Source organism: Condylura cristata, unplaced genomic scaffold, assembly GCF_000260355.1.
Source record: "Condylura cristata isolate star-nosed mole 26May11 unplaced genomic scaffold, ConCri1.0 scaffold00001, whole genome shotgun sequence".
NCBI lineage: Eukaryota > Metazoa > Chordata > Mammalia > Eulipotyphla > Talpidae > Condylura > Condylura cristata.
Window position 1 is genome coordinate 17,743,753 of NW_004567102.1, and position 18,367 is coordinate 17,762,119.

An 18,367-nucleotide genomic window follows, 5' to 3' on the forward strand; every position below is an offset into this window, starting at 1 on the left:
CAGCGAGTAGGGAAGCTCCGCGCGGTAGTAGCGGTGGCGGCGGCCAGACTGAGGGTGGGAGGGGACGCTCCGGCTGGCGGGCGGGGGCGCTGGGACGCTGCTGGGGCTCCCGCCCGAGATTCCTGGAAGCGTTTGGGACTACGGAGCCGAGCACGAGCGGCCGGCGAGCGAGGGAGCCAACGCACGCAGGGTGGGCAGCGGGCGGCGCGGAGCCGCCGGGCGGAGCGGGCTCCGAGCCCGGGTCTCCGCGGCTCGGGTCCGGCTGGCGGGGGCGGCGATGTTCCACTGCATACCCCTGTGGCGGTGCAACCGTCATGTGGAGACCATCGACAAGCGCCACTGCTCGCTCGTCTACGTCCCGGAGGAGATCTACCGCTACGCCCGCAGCCTGGAGGAGCTGCTGCTGGACGCCAATCAGCTCCGCGAGCTGCCCGAGGTGAGTGACCAGCCTCACCTGCGCGTCGCCGTTCGGGCAGCGAGGCCGTGGCGAGGCCGGACACCCCTCGCCCCCCCCCCCCCGCCGCTCCCCTCCATTTCTGTTCCCCTCCACCCCCCCCCTACCCCCCCACTGCCAGCCGGTCCCAGAGGAGCCACCTTCACCAGCATTCACCTGCCTCTTTCTCCCTTTGCTCCCTGCAGAAAAAGTTCCTTTTAATTTCAGCCCGAGCGACTTGATGTTTTCTAAGTAGTGTCTAGAACTTGGGCGTTGGGGGGAAGCGTTTCGGGCTGATAAGTAGTTGGGATACTCATCCAGGTACTACCACCTGGCACTTGTGCCTGCGCAGGTGAGAAGCCAGGTGGCTCGGGCCGTGCCCAGTTGGCAAGGACGGCGCGGCATCCCGCTCCCGGGACCTGCCCCCTCGCCCCGCGTCCTGCGGCCGCCAACCCGGCGCGCCTCCCGTTTGGCCGGAGCTGGCCCGGGAGGAGGTGGAAGCGGTGCGAGTGAGCCCTATTATCTCGGCATCTTCCGAGGAATGTGCTCTGGGCCTTATCGCGGGTGGGCCGAGCCTCGAAGAGCTGAAACTTGGCCCGCCGGCCTTGGCCCGGGGAGCGGCCGCGAGGTGTGTGTGTCAGGGCGGGGGTGCCCGAGGAGAGCTGCGCCCCGGGAGCGGTGGGCAGGTGCGGGCCGCTCGGGCGCCGTCTGCTAGGAATGCTGCCTGGAAGGAGCCGCGGCGAGCGTCTTAGAGGCGCTGTCTGGCGGGTTGGCTTTGCAACCCCCTCTCCACAGGGGCCGCCTAGAGCTTGCTGACTTGTCCCCTGGCAGTGATGCGTTACCTCTTCCGAGTTGTTTACGTAAATCAATCACACTGCTGCTGCCCGACTTGTCTAGCGACACTCGCTGATTGTACTTTAGTGGAGGGTCAGAGATTACGAACTTTTAACCCTCGAGCTTGCCTGGGGAAGTTGGCTTGAATAACCCTTAAGGAGGAAGCTCTCCCAGATCCAGCGGTGCGCGGAAGGTTAGTGTGCAGTAACTAAAAGGTGTGTTCAGGAAGTAGGGAGGCCGCCAGGAGTCTGGAGAGGACCCAAGGCCTGAGCTTGAAGCTCACACATCTTGCTTTGTCCTTTCGTTAACACAAAATCAACGCATTGTCACAGAAACGCTGGCCAGTCATATGTTCAGACTTGTCGGAATGACCTGATAAGTTCTCCAGCGCTGACAGTGTTTTAAAAAACAGAACGGTGTATTTTTCTCAACGTTTCAAGTGTTATTATTTCTTCTTGGATTAACTTTCCTGGGTTCTGGTGGACTTGATTGGATGGTTGATTCTCTCTAATCACGGAGATTATCCTCACTAGGATCTTTGCAAAGCCACCAGGCTTTATTTGGTTTAGAAGCAGAAAAGCCTCCAATTCCCTCAGGCATTTACTATTTTTCAGGCATTTTCAAACACATAGTTTTGCCTGGCCTTTAGCTTCTTTAAGTTTGACTTAACACTCAAAAGCTCATTTTCTGCCATAAATTGTGACATGTTTTAGGCGTTTGCTATGGCCAGAAATACACACTCTGTAATTTAATACTTTTCTGTGACTTCAGAATGAAGTTATTAGAGATTGAGTGAAAAGCTATTCAAATAAAAATGTTTCAGTGCTCTTTGTACTATTTTTATTTGTTTGTTTTTATAGCACCAGAAGATTCCTTGGGCTGAATTGCCTTTTCACTCCCTTCTGCAAAGTTTGTGGGTTTTCCTGTAATGTTGGGGGATTTAGCTTTTGGTATGGGAAATTATGGGTTTTGGAAGTCTTAGGTCTACTGATTCTAAATGGGAATTTCTCAGAAACTCAGAAGTACAGCTGCTAGAACTCTGTCAGTATGGTAAATAAACATACTTTTCAAGGCTAGAGATGATCTTGCTTATGGCAGTTACTGCTCTTACACCTTTAAATTAGTTTTATAGCTTTCAGGTTGCATAAAATCAATTTTTTCCAGACTTATTGTGTGTCTACATGTTTATAGCACAGAAATGAGCAACCACCGTGAAACCATAGCTCTTTCATGCACAGTCTTTCCTTCAGCTGTCTGCTGTTTTACCTCTGAGATGTGTGCTGTCCGGCCCCCTTCCCAAACCGTTTCCACCTGCCACATCACTAGCAGGCCTATTTGGATGATAAACCTCTTGTGTCCTCTGTGTTGGTGGCCACATTAACTGCATAATCTTCGTAATTTGTTTGGAACTATAGCCAAAGGGGGAACAGCCCCTACAGTAAAGATGCACATACTCTCTAGGATAAAGAATGCCTCTAGTCTGGCCAAAGATCTGCAACCTCTGACTTCCAATTTCCTTGTTTTAGAAGTTGGGGCTCAGAATTGGAGAGACTTTTCAAGCCCCCGCCCCCGCCCCCGCCCCCCATTCCTATAAGCCAACTATACCAGTTTTAGACACTTAGCAGGAACCTAGCTTATTTGGCTTATCACACCCATTAACCTTCAGTTATTTGGCCCCTCCTGCTTTACTCATGTCGTTAAAACTTGACTTCAGACATTTATTGGCCCTCCATTACTTGCTAGTTGCTGGGAATCTGGAGATTATAAAAGGTCATGATTCCTATGAGCTGTTTGTGGCTTTGTGGAGAGATAACTGACTTTAATACAGATCTGGTGAGTGTGGCCTAGAGAGGATCGGACTGCTCATCAGCTGCAGACTAGATGGTCACTTACTTACCTAATCTAACCTTTCACTGAACCCACACCACCATCCCAGGTCTGGCCCTCATTGTATCATAGATGCATCCCTTTCCCATCTTTTCCCGTCCACCTGCATCTCCTCACACCTCCCCCCTCCCCATCCCTTTGGGGTGTAAATTAAGAGACAATCTCTTTGTAACCTGGAGGTGCCAGCAATTTTTTGCTCTCCCTTGTGAGCAGAGACTGGCACCCAGTAGATCCTGCTCAACAAACAGCTATCTGTTAAATGATTGTGTGATACAAATCTCCTCTGCTTCTTTGTTTCCCTCTAAGCTTATTTCTCTTGGGCATAGATCCTTTTCTAAGAGTCAGAGAATGTTGAAGTGGGAAGTGACTGCAGAAGTAAAGATCATCCACATGGTGAAGAGGTTTTGCCTTCCCAGTGAGGTCTTTGGCACCCTCTGTTCTTCCTCAGTGTTTGGGACACTGTCCATTTCCCCCTCATTGTGCACTGATTCTCGAATGCCTTCAGTTTCTTTTGCATCAGTACAGTGCCTTGTCTAGCAGGCAGTAGATATTTTGTATGAATACTCCCAAATTTTCGTAGCTTGAAATAATTGGGTTTTATCTTCTCACCTCCTCTTAAGATGTTCAGTTGATCTTTTTGATTGCCGACATTATCTTAAATACTTACCCCTTTCCATATTCTTCATATACTGCTATTTTTTCCTAAGCATTCACAGCGTTCCCTGCTACCTATGGACTTGCCTTCCTGTTCTTTGTCTTACCAACATAAGCTCCCTGAGGGTAGAGATGCTTTTGTTTGTGATTGAGCCAAGGGCAGCATCTAGGCCACAGTGGGCACTGAGTGGCCTGTTGTGTGACAGCATCTTCACATGCTGTCACAGGTAGGCTGCCGCTGTTTCTTAACCTTCCTTTCTTACAGTCTGATTTACACTGGACACCAGTCTGTTGAGCCACCGTGATACCAAGTGGTCTTGTCTTGTTAGTACAGTTCTCCTTTATGTCTGTGGTGGGTGCTTTCACTGCCTTCTCTTTTTGAAATAATTCTTACGCATTGTAAATGTGATTTCTGTGATATGACTTCGATTTCAGTATCTCCAGCTATACTATGTGAAGAGGATAGCCATCCCCTCTTGGAATAAGTCCTTTTGTCTTTCTTTAAACCACCATGCTTCTTTAAACCACCTGCCTTCTCTTCTCAGCACTGCCATCTCTGGAGGGTGGGGCAGTTATTCTTCTGTGTCACACTTCACGGACTTACCTTTCCCCCACCATCCATCTTCCTGTAACTCCTTTCTTCCTTCCAAGTGCCATCGTCACTGACTGCTTTTCCCTGGATTCTCATTCTCCATCCCTGGTCATCTTCTGCCTGCTAAGGCCCCTCTGGCTTAGCTTGAAGGAGCAAAGAATGTGCTTGTGGAATCAGATATTATTACTTCGCTTGGATTCTCCCTTCAAGCCTCCATTACTTCATAGAGTTATTTTGGGACTTAGAGGGATAATGCACGCTAGACACTCAAAATTAGATGCGAGAGGCTTCAGGTCTTTCTGGACACTGGCAAGACACTTTTAATATAAAACAGTGTCCTCATAAAGTGGTGTTTGGAGAATTATCCTGGGAGTTTGTTAAATTTCGAGTCAAGTTTTTGAACTTCTTTTTAATAATTAAAAAAATGTCATAACTTCTGTAATGTCTGCATCTGACCTTATGTGGAGAGGGGTGACAGGTCTTAGCCTCTGTTTGAACACTCCTTTGATTGTCTCTAGCCAAAGGGAAAGAATAGATGTGACCATATTGTAGAGATTATGTGTTTGGGTCAGATGATATTGGTGGTTGCATGACAGTTTTCCTGACTGTTTGAGAAGAGTGATGGGTAGCTGCGGAGTCTCAAGGGGGTACAGGCATGTAGAATTGCCAGGAATCTGTTTATGGTGGTACTTTATTTAATGTGTAGTGAGCAGTCACATCATCATGATCTGTCATGTTAAATTATGCCGAGTTCTTTATTGGCTTTTCTCAGATTTTTAAATTGTGTTTCTGTATAAATTTCTAAGCGCTAAAGCTGAAGGAAGATATATTAAGTTTTATGTTTGGTTATATTTAAACAACACTATAATAAAAATAAGGCAAAGTGTAAGAAGAAGGGAGTCCAAAATTACTTTTTCCCTTTATAGTGGTGATTCCCCCATTTCTCAATTTAAGGAAGCAGTTCTTATTTCCTAGCTATGACATTTTGTTTGAGAAGAGTGATGGGTACCTGAAGGAATCATTGAGCCCCAGGGTAGTGCAGACATGTGAGAAACCTGCCTGAAACTGTTGTTATCATATGGTTTAGCATTTCTTTTCTTTTCTTTTTTTAAGATTTATTTATTTATGCAGACAGAACTGGGGTAATGGTCAGAGGTGCAGGGGTGGTAAGAGGATTCACCATTCACCAGAGACAGTGGGGAGCAGAACAGGCTGATGTACTGAAATATACTGCTGAGGGAAGGAGTGGGTGTGTCAGGAGGTGTCTGTGCCATGCCATGTGGGTCACCTCTGGCTGGGGATCGAACTCATGCTGCAGTGGCTGTGATAGCTTCATAGTACTGTGCTTTAATTCATTGCACCACCAGGGAGGGCCCAGCATTTGTGTTTTGACTATTATGTTAGTCCAATTCCTTTTTCTGTCCCTTATTCCTCTCCTGCCCTCTTCCTCTTTCTCTCCTCCACCTTACAGGCAGAGAGACTGAGACCTAGAGAAGTTATAACTTGCTCCAGGTTAGTGGGGATTAGAGTCTCTTTAATTTAAAAACATTTAGGGAGTATCTACTGCATATTAATAATAATTATAATAGCTACCACCTACTGAAATTTTACTGAACTCCAAACATTATATTAAGTGCTCTACATTTTTTCTCTTAAACTGAATAGCAACCCACTTTAGCCATTGTAATTTCTTTCAGTTTTGCAAATGCAGAAACCAAGACTTATTTTAGAAAGTTACTTAAGGGACTTGTAAGAAAGTTGGCCAAGGTCATCATTTCTGGATGGAGCATTTGGCTCCAGCTCCAGGTGTGCACTTGCCACCTGGGAGCCCACTTGGGAGCCAGGGCTTGGCAGTGCAGTGATGCTTGGAAAAGGGCTTGTGCAGCAGACTGAGGACAGCTTTGAGGAGCCTCCTGTACCCTGGGAACTGAGACAAGTCTTTAGAGATGGTGACACACCAAAGTGGAGAAAGGGAGAAAAACATCATTGTTGCTGAAACCAATCCTGTCTAGTTGTTTAGAATGAAGGAAGCCTGCGGTAGGGAGTGACTAGAGAGAGGCTTGGGGCCAGACCCTAGAAGGGCCTTTCAGTTTTCTTAAGGAGATGACCTTTGTCCCGTAGGCAGAGGAGGTCAATGGGCCTGTCTAAGCAGAGGTGCAGTACAGTTGGAGCTTTGTTTTAAGAAGATAGTACTGGGACACAGTAGAGAATGGAGATCAGTCAGAACCTGTTGGAGAGTTCTGGGCTGGAGGAAGCATGTAGCTTTTGTGAGGATGAACAGGGGAGATGCTTGGTCAGAGATGTTAACACGTCATTTCCTGTCCTCTGGTTCATTGCTCTTTCTTACTGTGCCACCTTCCACGTTGTGCCAGCCACCCATGGCACCTCATAAATGCTTGTGCAACACCAAGCCTAACGCCTTTACCTCTTTTTGTGAACATGCTGTATTTTCCTCAATTGTGGGGTGTGTCTGCAATCAATTTGCAAATTGTTCATGAAGACATGGCAAGTTTTCATGTTGGGGGGCTGGGGAAGGTAGACAGCCTGATGTGTTAGGGTGGGAAGAAGTTTGTTTATGGCATTCATATAAATGTCATCAGGGTTATAATTCCTCATTGTCACTGGTTGGTTCTTTTTTTTTTTTTTTTGAGTAAAACAAATGCATTCTATGTGTGGACAGAGCCATGGCTTTGGTTTCATCACTGTCAGCTGAAGCTTTAAAAGGCTGGTACTTAGAGAATTTTTACTTAAGGAATTTGGAAGGAAATTCATTGCTGGCATGTTTTTTAATACAAATAATGCAAGAGCTTGAGAAAAGCTATTCACTTAATAGAACTTTTCTCAAGTTATGCTTTCAATCTGGTAAAATACCAAAGTTGAGCATGCTTCTATAATTCCACCTTCCCTCTTCCCAGGTGAGAAGGACACACCTCATCCTGCCTCACAGCTTTCCAGCTTTTTCTTGAAGGCTTCTCTGGAAGCCTCCCATTATTCTCTCTGCCTGAATTTGCAGCTTTTCTACTGGAATCAGTAGATACTTGCAATTTCCTTTAAAAAACACTTGACCACATACTTGAAAGTGGGGGGTAAGGCATAGTTGATATTTATGCAAAAGGGTCAGAAATAGCAGTGTAAAAAGGCAAGAGTCCCAGCCACTATCTTGGAATACAGATATTGGGTGATTTTAGGTGAGGATGCCCAAGCATTCTCGTCTTCTTTCACTTTGCCTACAGAAACCTAAGGGGAAGTGTGCCTTTTTAAGGTCTTTACTTGGAACACAGGGCTAGAAATGTTTGTTCTCTACTGTGCAAGATAGTTATGAGAGATGATGAGATCATGGACCAGATCTTAGTAAATGCACAGAAGAGATTTCTAGTTGTCCTCTTAACTTTCTCTTGAGTATTATTTAGAGGACAGAAATGGTAATTTACTCACACATGTGGTATTTTAGAAGATTGAGTAGAGGGAGGGCAGGGGAGTGAAAGAGAGAAGGAGGGAGTTGGAGAGAGAAAGAGAGAGAAGTGTAAAATACTTTGAACTCCAGGAAATGAGGTGAAATATGATTACATTTTTTTTTCTCATCATTATCTTGAAAAGTTTTCTTATCTAGGCTGTAACTTTTAGATTCCAGGGAGTTTGACTAAGTTCAAAGAAATTTGATCTTTCTGTTTCCAAGAACCACAAGGAATGGATTTGTCATGTGGGTGGAAGGAGGTGCTATACCTAATTACAGCGTGCTGCAGACAGATTCCTGGGGACTGTGGCCAGAGGGAGAGGACACTGTCTACCCTGACCACTCTAGTCACTTTCTTCCTTTCTTGCCACAACTCACGCCCACTTCTTAGGAAAAGATCATCAGGAGGGGCTGTCAGCTGACTTGTGGTGGAAACTGCAAGTTCTAGTCAGATGAGCAGCTATAACAGCTGTGCGGTGGGAACTGAGTGCTTGACTTTTAAGGAGTCTTGGAGCTTCTGCTGCTGGTGCAGTTCACCTGACTTTTTTGGGCTAGGATGTGGCCTTCTCTTCACCTATTGCAGAAGTAACATTATTGGATGGATGCTTCCAAGAATTTTTAAAAGAATGGAAGTGCCATTGATTCCTTTGAAGTGACATCAGCCATTAACAATTGCACAATGTATTGTTACAGATCTTTTTTCCTCTTGAGGCATCACCATATATTTATTATTTACACTGAAAAGAGGACTCTGTAAATTGCTTTGCTGCTAGCTTAGTTTTACTTACCACTGTGTCTTAGACATCTTCTGTATCTGTGTGTATAGATGTTGTATTTTACTGTTGGGGATGCTGTGGCATCCCATTCCATTGGCTATGCCAGGATTATTTTTATTTAACCGTTATTTATTTAACTGTTCTCCTATTGCTGGACATTTAAATATTCTATTTCTGGCAGTGAGGGCCCTCCTGGATTAAATGTTCTTGAATGTTCTGCTTTGTACACCTGTGCAGATGTTTCTGTAAGATAAATTGCAGGAAATACAATATCTTGATGAAAAGAGTATTTAACTTACAGATAGTCTTAAATGTTGCTAGATTGTCAAAGATTTTTTATTCTACTTTTTTTAAGATTTATTTATGTACACAAGACCTGCGGTACAGGCCAGAGGTGGCGGTGGGTAAGAGGATTCACCACAGACAGAGTGGGAAGTAGAACAGGCAGATTAACTGAAATATACTGCTGAGAGGAGCAGTAGGTGGATCAGGAGAGGTCTGTCATGCCATGTGGGTCAGCTCCGGGGCAGGAACCATGCCACAGTGGCTGCAGATGGCTGCAGATGGTGCTGTACTTTAACCTGTTGCACCACCAAGGAGGGTCCCATCAAAGATTTTTTTATGAGAGTTGAATGGAGGCCTAGAGATGATACAAATCTACTCACTGTATAGCGAAGTAAACACGTCTAGAGAGGCAAAGTGAAGTGTCAAAGGAAAATGAAGCTGTGCAGCACCATGCATCTCCAGTTCCTGTGACTGGCTGTCTACACGCTGATTCTGTCATCTCTGCTCCCTTTATCCTTGAGTCTGAGTCCTGCTATAGGTCTGAAAAAGCCCTCGGCAGACATTATTCAATTAACCAGGTATTTGTAAGGGGTCTTTGGAGGACTGACATTCAGTCCTTCTCTACAAGTAGCCTACACCTACACTTTTATACTCAGGGAGACAGGTTAGCCTCCATGGGACTGTAGTGCAGCTCGGTGGCATCCATTGCTTTGGGATGTTAGGGAGAGGGCTTAGTGGCATGTAGGGAAGCAGGTCTCTGGCTTTTCATGGCGGGTGGGTACAGACAGACTGGGAAAGGAGCTTTTGTGAGGAGATGTGATGATGTTTTAGGGAGCAGGTATACCCTGGTTTTGGGATAAGTTGGTTCTCTTTCTGTTTTTGTTTGTTTTGTATAGAGGAGTGCAGGCCAAAGATGTGTGGGGTCAGAGGGTTCATCAGAGACAGGCGTAGAAGAGGTGGATTTAGTAAAATACAGTGGGGAACATCAGGTGAGACAGGAGAGATCTGCTGTGCCATATATGGGTCAGCTCCCTTGGCGAGGGGGTGGGGGAGAGGGGCATTGAGCATGCTGAATATAAGCTGGCAACATTTTTGTCCTCTGTCTACCTCTTCCACATTTTTGCACATCACTTGAACCTTGTGTTTCTTTTCTTTTTTTTAAGATTTATTTAGTTGTGCACACAGAACTGGGGTACAGGCCAGAGGTGCAGGGGTGGTGAGAGGATTCGCCAGAGACAGAGTGGGGAGCAGGACAGGCAGATCGATGAAATACACTGCTGAGGGGAGCAGTGGGCAGGTCAGGAGAGGTCTGCCGCGCCATGTGGATCACCTCTGGGGCAGGCAGGGATGGAACTCATGCTGAAGTGGCTTTAGCTTCTTGGTGCTGTGCTTTAACCCACTATGCTACCAGGGAGGGCCTGAACCTTGTGTTTCAATAATAGACATATCTTTTTATCCCTTTAAGTCTTCATTTTTATTATACTATCTATTGAGTTACTCTCTCTTTATTTCTTTGTCTCATTGCTCCTCAGCCCAGGGGAACCAGCTTAGGAGATGACATTCCCTGGAGAAGCTTTCTCTTACCTTCACTGTGGTCTTTGGGGATACCCCTCTCTTACTTCTTTGCAATTATCCCCCATCAAAGTGAGTTTCTTAAAACTACACACCTTTTCTTTGCATTTCTGCTATTGTCTAACAGGGTGGTTGAACAGAGCAGAAGTTTACTACATATTTGAGCAGCATTCTTGGGAAAGTTTTCAGCCTTGTTGGGGAGTAGATTTAAAAATGGGTTTGGGCCGAACTTGAAGATTACTCTTGGGAGAGCTGGATGCAAGGATGGGCGCCACGCCTGGGTTCATGTACTTGTTCTGCCTGGCACCAGATCTGTGACTTTGGGAAAATCATGTGATCTCTTCCTTAGCCTCAGTTGCCTTATCTGAGTGATGAAGGGATATTCAGTGATGTTGAAGGCTCTTTTGAGGTCTGTCATCCGTGGACACTTGTTTCATGACTTGATCCGACAAGGTTTGCCTTAGAAGAGGGGCCACAGCTGTGTGCATGCTCCATGAGGTTGCTCAGAGAGGTTCAGTGGAACCACAAGTCTTGGCTTAATCATTATAATTAAGGATTTGATAATAAGGAGAGGCTGCTCCAAATACTTAACCCTCCTGCGGTCAGTTGTTGATTCCCAGAACCAACGAAGGGAACACGATCAGCAGATTTTCTTTGGTTAACGCACACACACCAATTACGCACACATACACCCTCTGTCAAACTTTGAACATTGAATTTTTGCCCTTTGTGTCAGTTGCATTTCTGTAGCTTGTAGAAATGAGGTAAAATGGCTGGCACTTTGTCTCTTTACTAAATGAACTCAAGCAACTCAGATGTGGGGATTTTTTTTTTTTTTTTGAATTTTACCTTGGGTTGATTTGAGTACCTGAGAGACTATTTTGGGAACCTTAATTTGGAGACTGATGATTAAGAATATCTGTGTGTTAATATCTGACTGAAGTAGCTTTTCAAGTAGTGTATTAAGATCAAAGGCTACATAGCTTTCTACTCTTGCTGAGTAGTTGGCTTCCTGATCTAGGTGATTGAGGAGTGGGATCGGGGGGTAGATCTGAGGGCCGACTGTCCATAGCTCCTCCTTCCCGTGTCCCTCTGCTTATTTAGTCAGTGCTGCCTGTGCTCCGGGTATGTTCACTCTAGCAAGACAAATAGCTCATCTTGTCTTTACTGAGCTTCCATGTGTGATGAAAGAGACAGCCAATAAATGGAAAAGCAAATAAGAATTTCAGCTTGTGATAAAAGCTACAAAGAAAACAAAAACAAGAGAAACAGCCCATAGTGATATTAGCAGGACTCGAACTCTGAGAAAGTCTCTTGAGGAGGTGACACTTGATGCGAAAAAGGTAGCTGTGTAAATGTGGCAGGGGTCCTTACAGAGGTTCTGGGTGAACTTGGACACTTCATGGGCAGAAAGAATACTGTTGTGACTGAACACCCCATGTGACAGGGAGGGGAGCAGGAAATCAAAGTGAAGGTATTGGCTGGGCTCATAATATACAAAGGGATTTAGATACCCTGGTGAGATGTTTGCATTTTTTACATCTGTTGAAATTATGGAGGATCATAAGTCCATCAGGTATTTGACAGCTGGCTTAGAAACTTTATCCTGTTGGTTAGAGATTGGTTTGTAGGGAGGAAATTGAGGGGACTTAGAAGGAGGATTTTTGGGGAGTTATTTTTTTGTAATATTTATGCATCAAGAATTGGGGTACAGGCCAGAGGCGTGAGGTGGGGGGGGTAAGAGGGTTCACCAGAGACAGAGTGGGGATCAGAACAGGTGGATCCACCAAAACACACTGCTGAGGGGAGCAGTAGGTGAGACAGGAGAGTTCTGTGCCATGTGGATCACCTCCCTGGCCGGGTAGCTAACTCAGGCTGCAGTGGCTGCAGATAACTTCATAGTGCTGTGCATTAACCCATTGCGCCACCAGAGAGGGCCTGTTTTTGGAAGGTTCTATATGGTAACTAGGTTTAGGATGTTAGCATTGAGTGATGAGGTATTTTAGGTGTGGGCTTTGGGTTTTATCAACTAGGGGGCTTACAAAGAGTCATTTATGGGACTGAGGAGGGTTGCAAAAGGGAGTGTGTCTATATAGGAACTGGTCAGTACCTGAGTTGGAGCATGTTGGAAGTTTCTATGAGACCTGGAAGTTAGGAGATGAAGCCTGGGTAATGATAATTATAATAAAGACAGCAAACATTTTTTGAACATTGTGTTTCCCATGATTAATTCATTTAATCTTAACCATAGCTTCATTCTACACATACAGCTTTATTTTACTGTTGAGGGCACTGTGACACGGAGAGATGAATTAACTTGCTGTGATCACTAGCTATAAGTGGCAGAGTTGGAGGTGAAGCAAATACAATCTGGTGTGATACCTATGATTCCTAACCACTGGGCTTTCCTTCTTCCCGGTCAGACATGGGGAGATAACCAAAACAAACATGCTGTCTGCACCAAAAGCCACCAGATGAGTTGGAGTCGGGTCTGTTTACTGGCAGAAACAGAGAGATACCCATGACTCTGGGTCATTTTTTGCATCATTAAGAAAAAGAGCACTGAGTTGAAACAAGGTCACCAAATATTAATGTTCTCATTCAAGCATAATCTTTCAAAGATCGGTGGCACCCATTCTTCGGTTCTTGTAGAAGTGTTCTGTTTGGGAAGGTGATGGAGAGCTCTCCTCAGCACACTCCGCTTGGGTTTTATTGTAGTAGTGCCCTCACTGTAATTCAGCTCTTAGAATTTTTGCCTCTTCTGTGAGTTATAGCTTATGAGACAGTTACTACTCTTGACACTAAAGGTCAGAATTATAAAGAGATCCTAATGTATTTTCTGGAACTCAGTGCATTCTAGTACTGCTACAAAGGGATGCTGATAAACCTGAGTTAACAGAACATGGGTGTTCACGGTGTTCTCCCTAGCAGGCAGTACAGTTCTTTACATGTCTAAAGTGGTGAGAGGAGGGGGAGGAGGAGTGCTGTGTGCTTCTGGCATCTCTGGAAACTGTCTTACTTCACTGGAATTTCATAGGAGTCAGGAGAAAAATCTACCTGTGCTCTTCAACCTTTCTCATTCCATCCCTCTGTCATATAATCATGGTTAAAAAGATCACCTGGGTAAAGATGTTTCTGTATGGTAAGTCAGTGATGAGTATCTGTCTCAAAATATTTTATGTCAGTTTTCAGGTTTCGATCCAAAGCAACTCTGGCTCAGGAGTGTCAGGTAACTTCTGTGGTTATGGTGCCCTAGTGACTTCCCTATAGAGAGCTTAGCTTCAGTGGAGCTATGTGGCATGCTCTTGACTGTCAATAACAAGCAACTCAGCCTGAGAAATGTGACATGAAGGAGGTATACTGTGATTCCACATATCGGGAAGCTTGAAGGAAGATGATGGTCGGGGTCCAGTTAGCTGGTCAGCAGTGTCACATGTGGAAGTGACATCTGTATGACTTGCTGGGCCTTTCTCCTACTGCAGCTCCTCACAGGTGGCTCCCAAGGAAAGGCAGAGAGTCTGCATTGCACCCCTCACTTCTTCCCCCCTCTGCCCCACCCATTGTAGGAGGCAGGTTGGCAAGAAAGGCAAGGAGTAGGAATGAGGGAGTTGAGAACGGGTGTGGGGTTACAGTGATTGCTGTAAGAGAAGAAGACATGTGAGCCAGCCTGCTTCTTACAGACACCCCCTTTTCCCTATCATTCAGTAGCAGGGAATTGTTACAACTCTACAAAAGACATGGGAACCATCTGCCCAGGAAAAAGCTCTGGCAGGAATAAGTTCTGTTTGAAAGTATTCTGACAAGGAAAAGAAAGAAAGAAACATGCACATATAGATATTTTCTCTAGATTTTATTCTTACTGTGTGTGAGAGGAATTTTGTGGGAGGGAAAAAAAAGCAAATAAATATTACTGTGAATATTTTAGAGATGAAGGCACCAAATATACTATTTTTGAAATGTGTTAAATTTTGGTGACTCAGTGGTCTCATGTTTTCCAGGCCCCTGAGCCTCAGCTAGGAGTGGTGTGCTCTGCTTAGTGAGGGTACCCATCTCTGGCAGTTGCCCTCCTTTGTAAAAACCTCCAGAGTCCCAGTCTCCACACTGTCCCCTGCACCCCCCGCCCACTTTTCTCATGATGCTGTTTATAGGGGTCAGACTTTGCTGTGTGCCTGTCTGTTTCCCTTGTCTTATCATTCCTTGTTTTATGCACTTGTCCCAGGCATTGGAGAACACAGTGCCTTATTCACAGCAACTACTCCAAAAAAGTGTCCATCGCATTTTTTGTGGAGTAATTTAGATACATAATCCTCAGCTAGTTCTCATTGCACATGACCATCCCTTTCAGTGCCTCTGTGCGGGGAGTTATTCTGAGGGCTGGTGTTTCAGCAGTACAGCCTCACTGGAGCTTCTGAGCTCAGCAGCCCCTGCCTGCAACTGGTTGCGCGCATTGAAGAGCCTGTGCTTGCTTGCTGGCCACCTGAGAGAGAGGCCTTGGTGGAGGCTGAGTCAGCACATCCTACTGGCAGAGGGTCAACAGTAGCCCAGAAAGATAACACGTCATTAGTCATGTTGACAGAAGGACAGTTCCTCTGCCTCCTGTCTCATACGGAGGTGTTAATGAGCAGTAAAATTGCCAAAGGGCAGGAAGTGTTTCTGAAGCCAAGGGCCTGGGCTGCCCACACTCTGCGTAACCTTCTCTCACCTTGGAAGAATGGAGTAAGTCCTCAGTTACCATTTTGAAAATACCAGTAGCAGCTCCTTACAGGACTGCCTCTGCATCATACCAGATGCATAGTTGGGTACTAAAGCAGGATTTGCTTGGTCCTCACCAGCCTTACAGGGGAGGGTTTTTTGTTTTAAAGATTTATTTTATTTATGCATTACAGAACTGGGGTACAGGCCAGAGGTGCCGGGCGTGAGAGGATTCACCAGAGACAGTGGGAAGCAGAACTGGCCGACAGAGAAGTACACTGTTGCGGGGAGCAGCGGGCGGGTCAGGAGAGGTCTGCCACGCCATGTGGGTCAACTCCTGGGCAGACAGGGATCGAACTCATGCGGAAGTGGCTTTAGCTTCCTAGTGCTGTACTTTAACCCTCTGTGCCACCGGGGAGGGCCCTGGGGGAGGGTTTTTCAAAGTCCTGTTTTACACTTGAGAAAACTGAGGTCAGGCACTGGCCTAAGGCCACTCAGGTGGGAAACAAGTCAAGTTTTGCCAGACTCCAAAGCCTGATGCTTTCCATTCACTGTTCTAGATTGGCAGACCCTGCTTGTGGCAGCCTCGTGCTTCCCTGCAGCTAACATGCTAGGAAGGCCCACGGTGTTACCGGGCGCTGAGGGTACAATACACTTCTTGCCTTTGGGTGTCAATACACTTGCCTTTGGGTACAATACACTTCTTGCCTTTGGGTGTCAGTTGAGTGATTTTGTCAGATGCTTGAATAGGTTGTGATGAGGCCTTTTTTGGAGCTCGCACCAAGGGCTTCCTGTAGGTGAAGGAGAGGGGGCACAACACAGCAAATTCATGGAGGTGTGGGGTTTAAGAAAAGGGAGGGTGTGAGGGACGGGCAGGAGCCCCGTCTTGCAGCCTTGCATGCCAGGCTAGGAGCTCAGCTTTTATTTTGTGGGTGGAGGTATGTCATCCTTGCAGCTTAAGCCCAGGAGTGCTGCCAAACCTGACTTTACGAGAGCTCAGCCTAGTGGCAGCTTATGTATGGATTTGAGGGGGAGCAAGACTGGAGAGAGGGAGAATATTTTGCAGGCAAACAGGGGCAGAACCTGGGGACTGAATGGGCTGGAAATGGAGAGTCTGGGAGTTGCAGTTGGGTTTTCGGTTTGAGTGACTGGGTACCAACCTCAGAATTTGAGGAATGAGGGGGAGGTGCATGAGACTAAATAAAAGATCAAACCTGGTAGTTTTAGTTTTCTTAGTGAAGGGTGGGGTAGGGCAGCCTGTTAGAAGAGATTGGGGTTGAGTGTGCGTGCTTCAAAGGGTGAAGGTAGAAATGGAGCTCTAGTGGGCATTGGTGGGGATTCTTGGCATCAGCTGTCAGTTTGTTTTGTAGTCTAGAGTGTTCTGCTCTACAGGCTTGGATAGAGAAAGGTAGAATACAAGTGCTGGGTTCACCTATAGAAAAGAGAGACGATGGTGGGAAGAGAGAGTAGGAGACATTTGAGATTTCTGATGAAAAACTATTTGGGATACTTTTTAGTTCCAGGAAGGGATGGATGGCCTGAGAGAAAATTGTGGGAGCGAGGCTATGGGAGAAGCCACGGCCAGATCTGTAGTATTCGAGTTTGAAGATGTGTGCCAGGAAGCAGCTCTGGGTGAGGTTGGTATTGCAGGGGTGACCCGGGAGTGGCTGGGGATGTGCTGTAGGTGTGGAGGTCATCATCCTGAGCAGAGCCCAGGAGTGGCCAGGCTTCCTTGTGGGGTGGGTCACCTCCATTAGGGCGACGGGAGACACCTGCGGCAGGGCCTTGTGGACAGTAGTATGCCGTGAGCTCTAGCTATTGACAAACCCGTGACTAGAAAAGTGTGCCTGCCCCGTGGGAGGAGGGCAGACCGCCACTGTCAGGTGATGATGCGGTGCAGCCTGCTGTTACTGCCTCCTTCTACGCCAACCCCAGTCAAGATCTTAATGTAAAACCTCTTAATTTGTAAGTCTTAACAATTTATAAAACACACTGTATGTCAAAGTGCAGCCTGACTGTGCGCTGCCTCTGCATAGCTTGCTGGTTCCTGCCGTGTGGCGGGAGGCTGGACTTGCATGCCAGAGTCTTGGCGCCGTCGTACCTATCCTGTGTTCTCCTTCCGTTTGGGACATGGAAGTCTTACAGATAAGGAACTGAACTAGCTAATTAGATTTCAGTGGAGCTAATAGGAGACGATAGGAATCTGAAGCCAGTGACTCAGGTGAACTGCAGATGGTGATGAATTTGCCTGCTCCTTCGGAAACTCCTTCCAACAAGTGGCCCAGTTTGCCCCCTCCGTCGCCCCCTTAGTTTGTTTTGTGATTCGTACTTCCTCTTTTGCTATTCACGGCATTTTCTTTCCTGTGTCCTCATTTCGTCTTTTTGTACTGTTTTCCAGCCCCAGTGAATTTTCTTATAGGCTACAGCTGCAGTTAGTTGGTTAAAATGATGTGGAAAATAAATATTTCTTGTGTTCCTTTAAGTGAAAGTTTATATTCTTTATATCTTACTCATTCTTTCTAGATTTGCTGAGTTAACTATGTGCGTTGTGATTACAGACAGTGAAACTTAGGCACTCATCCAAATACATGTTTTACCCTTCAAATTAATCACTCAGGTTTACTGTTTCAAAATATTGCTTATTCTCAGGCCACCTGCAAATGAATTTGGCCATCATGGGAGTTTACAAATCTTTGTCCTTTTGAAAGGGTACATTTGAGTCTTGGGGCAAGCTAAGAGCCAAGACCACAGAGCAAGGGCAGGACAGTCATGGAAATGATGTGGTGCGTGCTGCATGTGACGGACCTCAGATCACGAAGCACTGACGGTGTTGCTCTGCTCAGCGGTGAGTCAAAAGGTGACTCCAGATGGGCAGGTGCACACATGCTTGAGCAGCGTGACCTGCTTGGAGCTGGGCCACTTATCCCTTAGATTTAAAGCCTGGATTTAAAGACTCCGCAACCAGCAGCCTCACTGTGTTTAAGTGGTTGACAGTGAAATTGTCCCATGTCCTAAAGACATTTTAGTTCTTCAGTTAGTGTTTCAGAGATGACTGTGTACTTCTATTGGTCTTTGAAGTACTAGAGTAGGTTTTGGGATCTGTGTTTTTTTCAGGGCCTGTGGAGCTCTGGTATCTCTAGGTTGTTGGAAACACACACACACACACACACACACACACACACACACAC

At 46.1% G+C, this 18,367-nt stretch overlaps 1 protein-coding gene across 1 annotated transcript in view; it reads left to right on the top strand.

Annotated features, from left to right (window-relative positions):
- Positions 1-211: 211 nt before the first annotated feature.
- Positions 212-18,367, top strand: part of LRRC1 (leucine rich repeat containing 1) — a 118,966-nt gene continuing 100,810 nt past the window's right edge. Inside the window, 1 exon segment of the mRNA XM_004673580.2 lies at positions 212-436. Coding sequence (XP_004673637.1) covers positions 278-436 — 159 coding nt within the window. The 5' untranslated portion in view covers positions 212-277.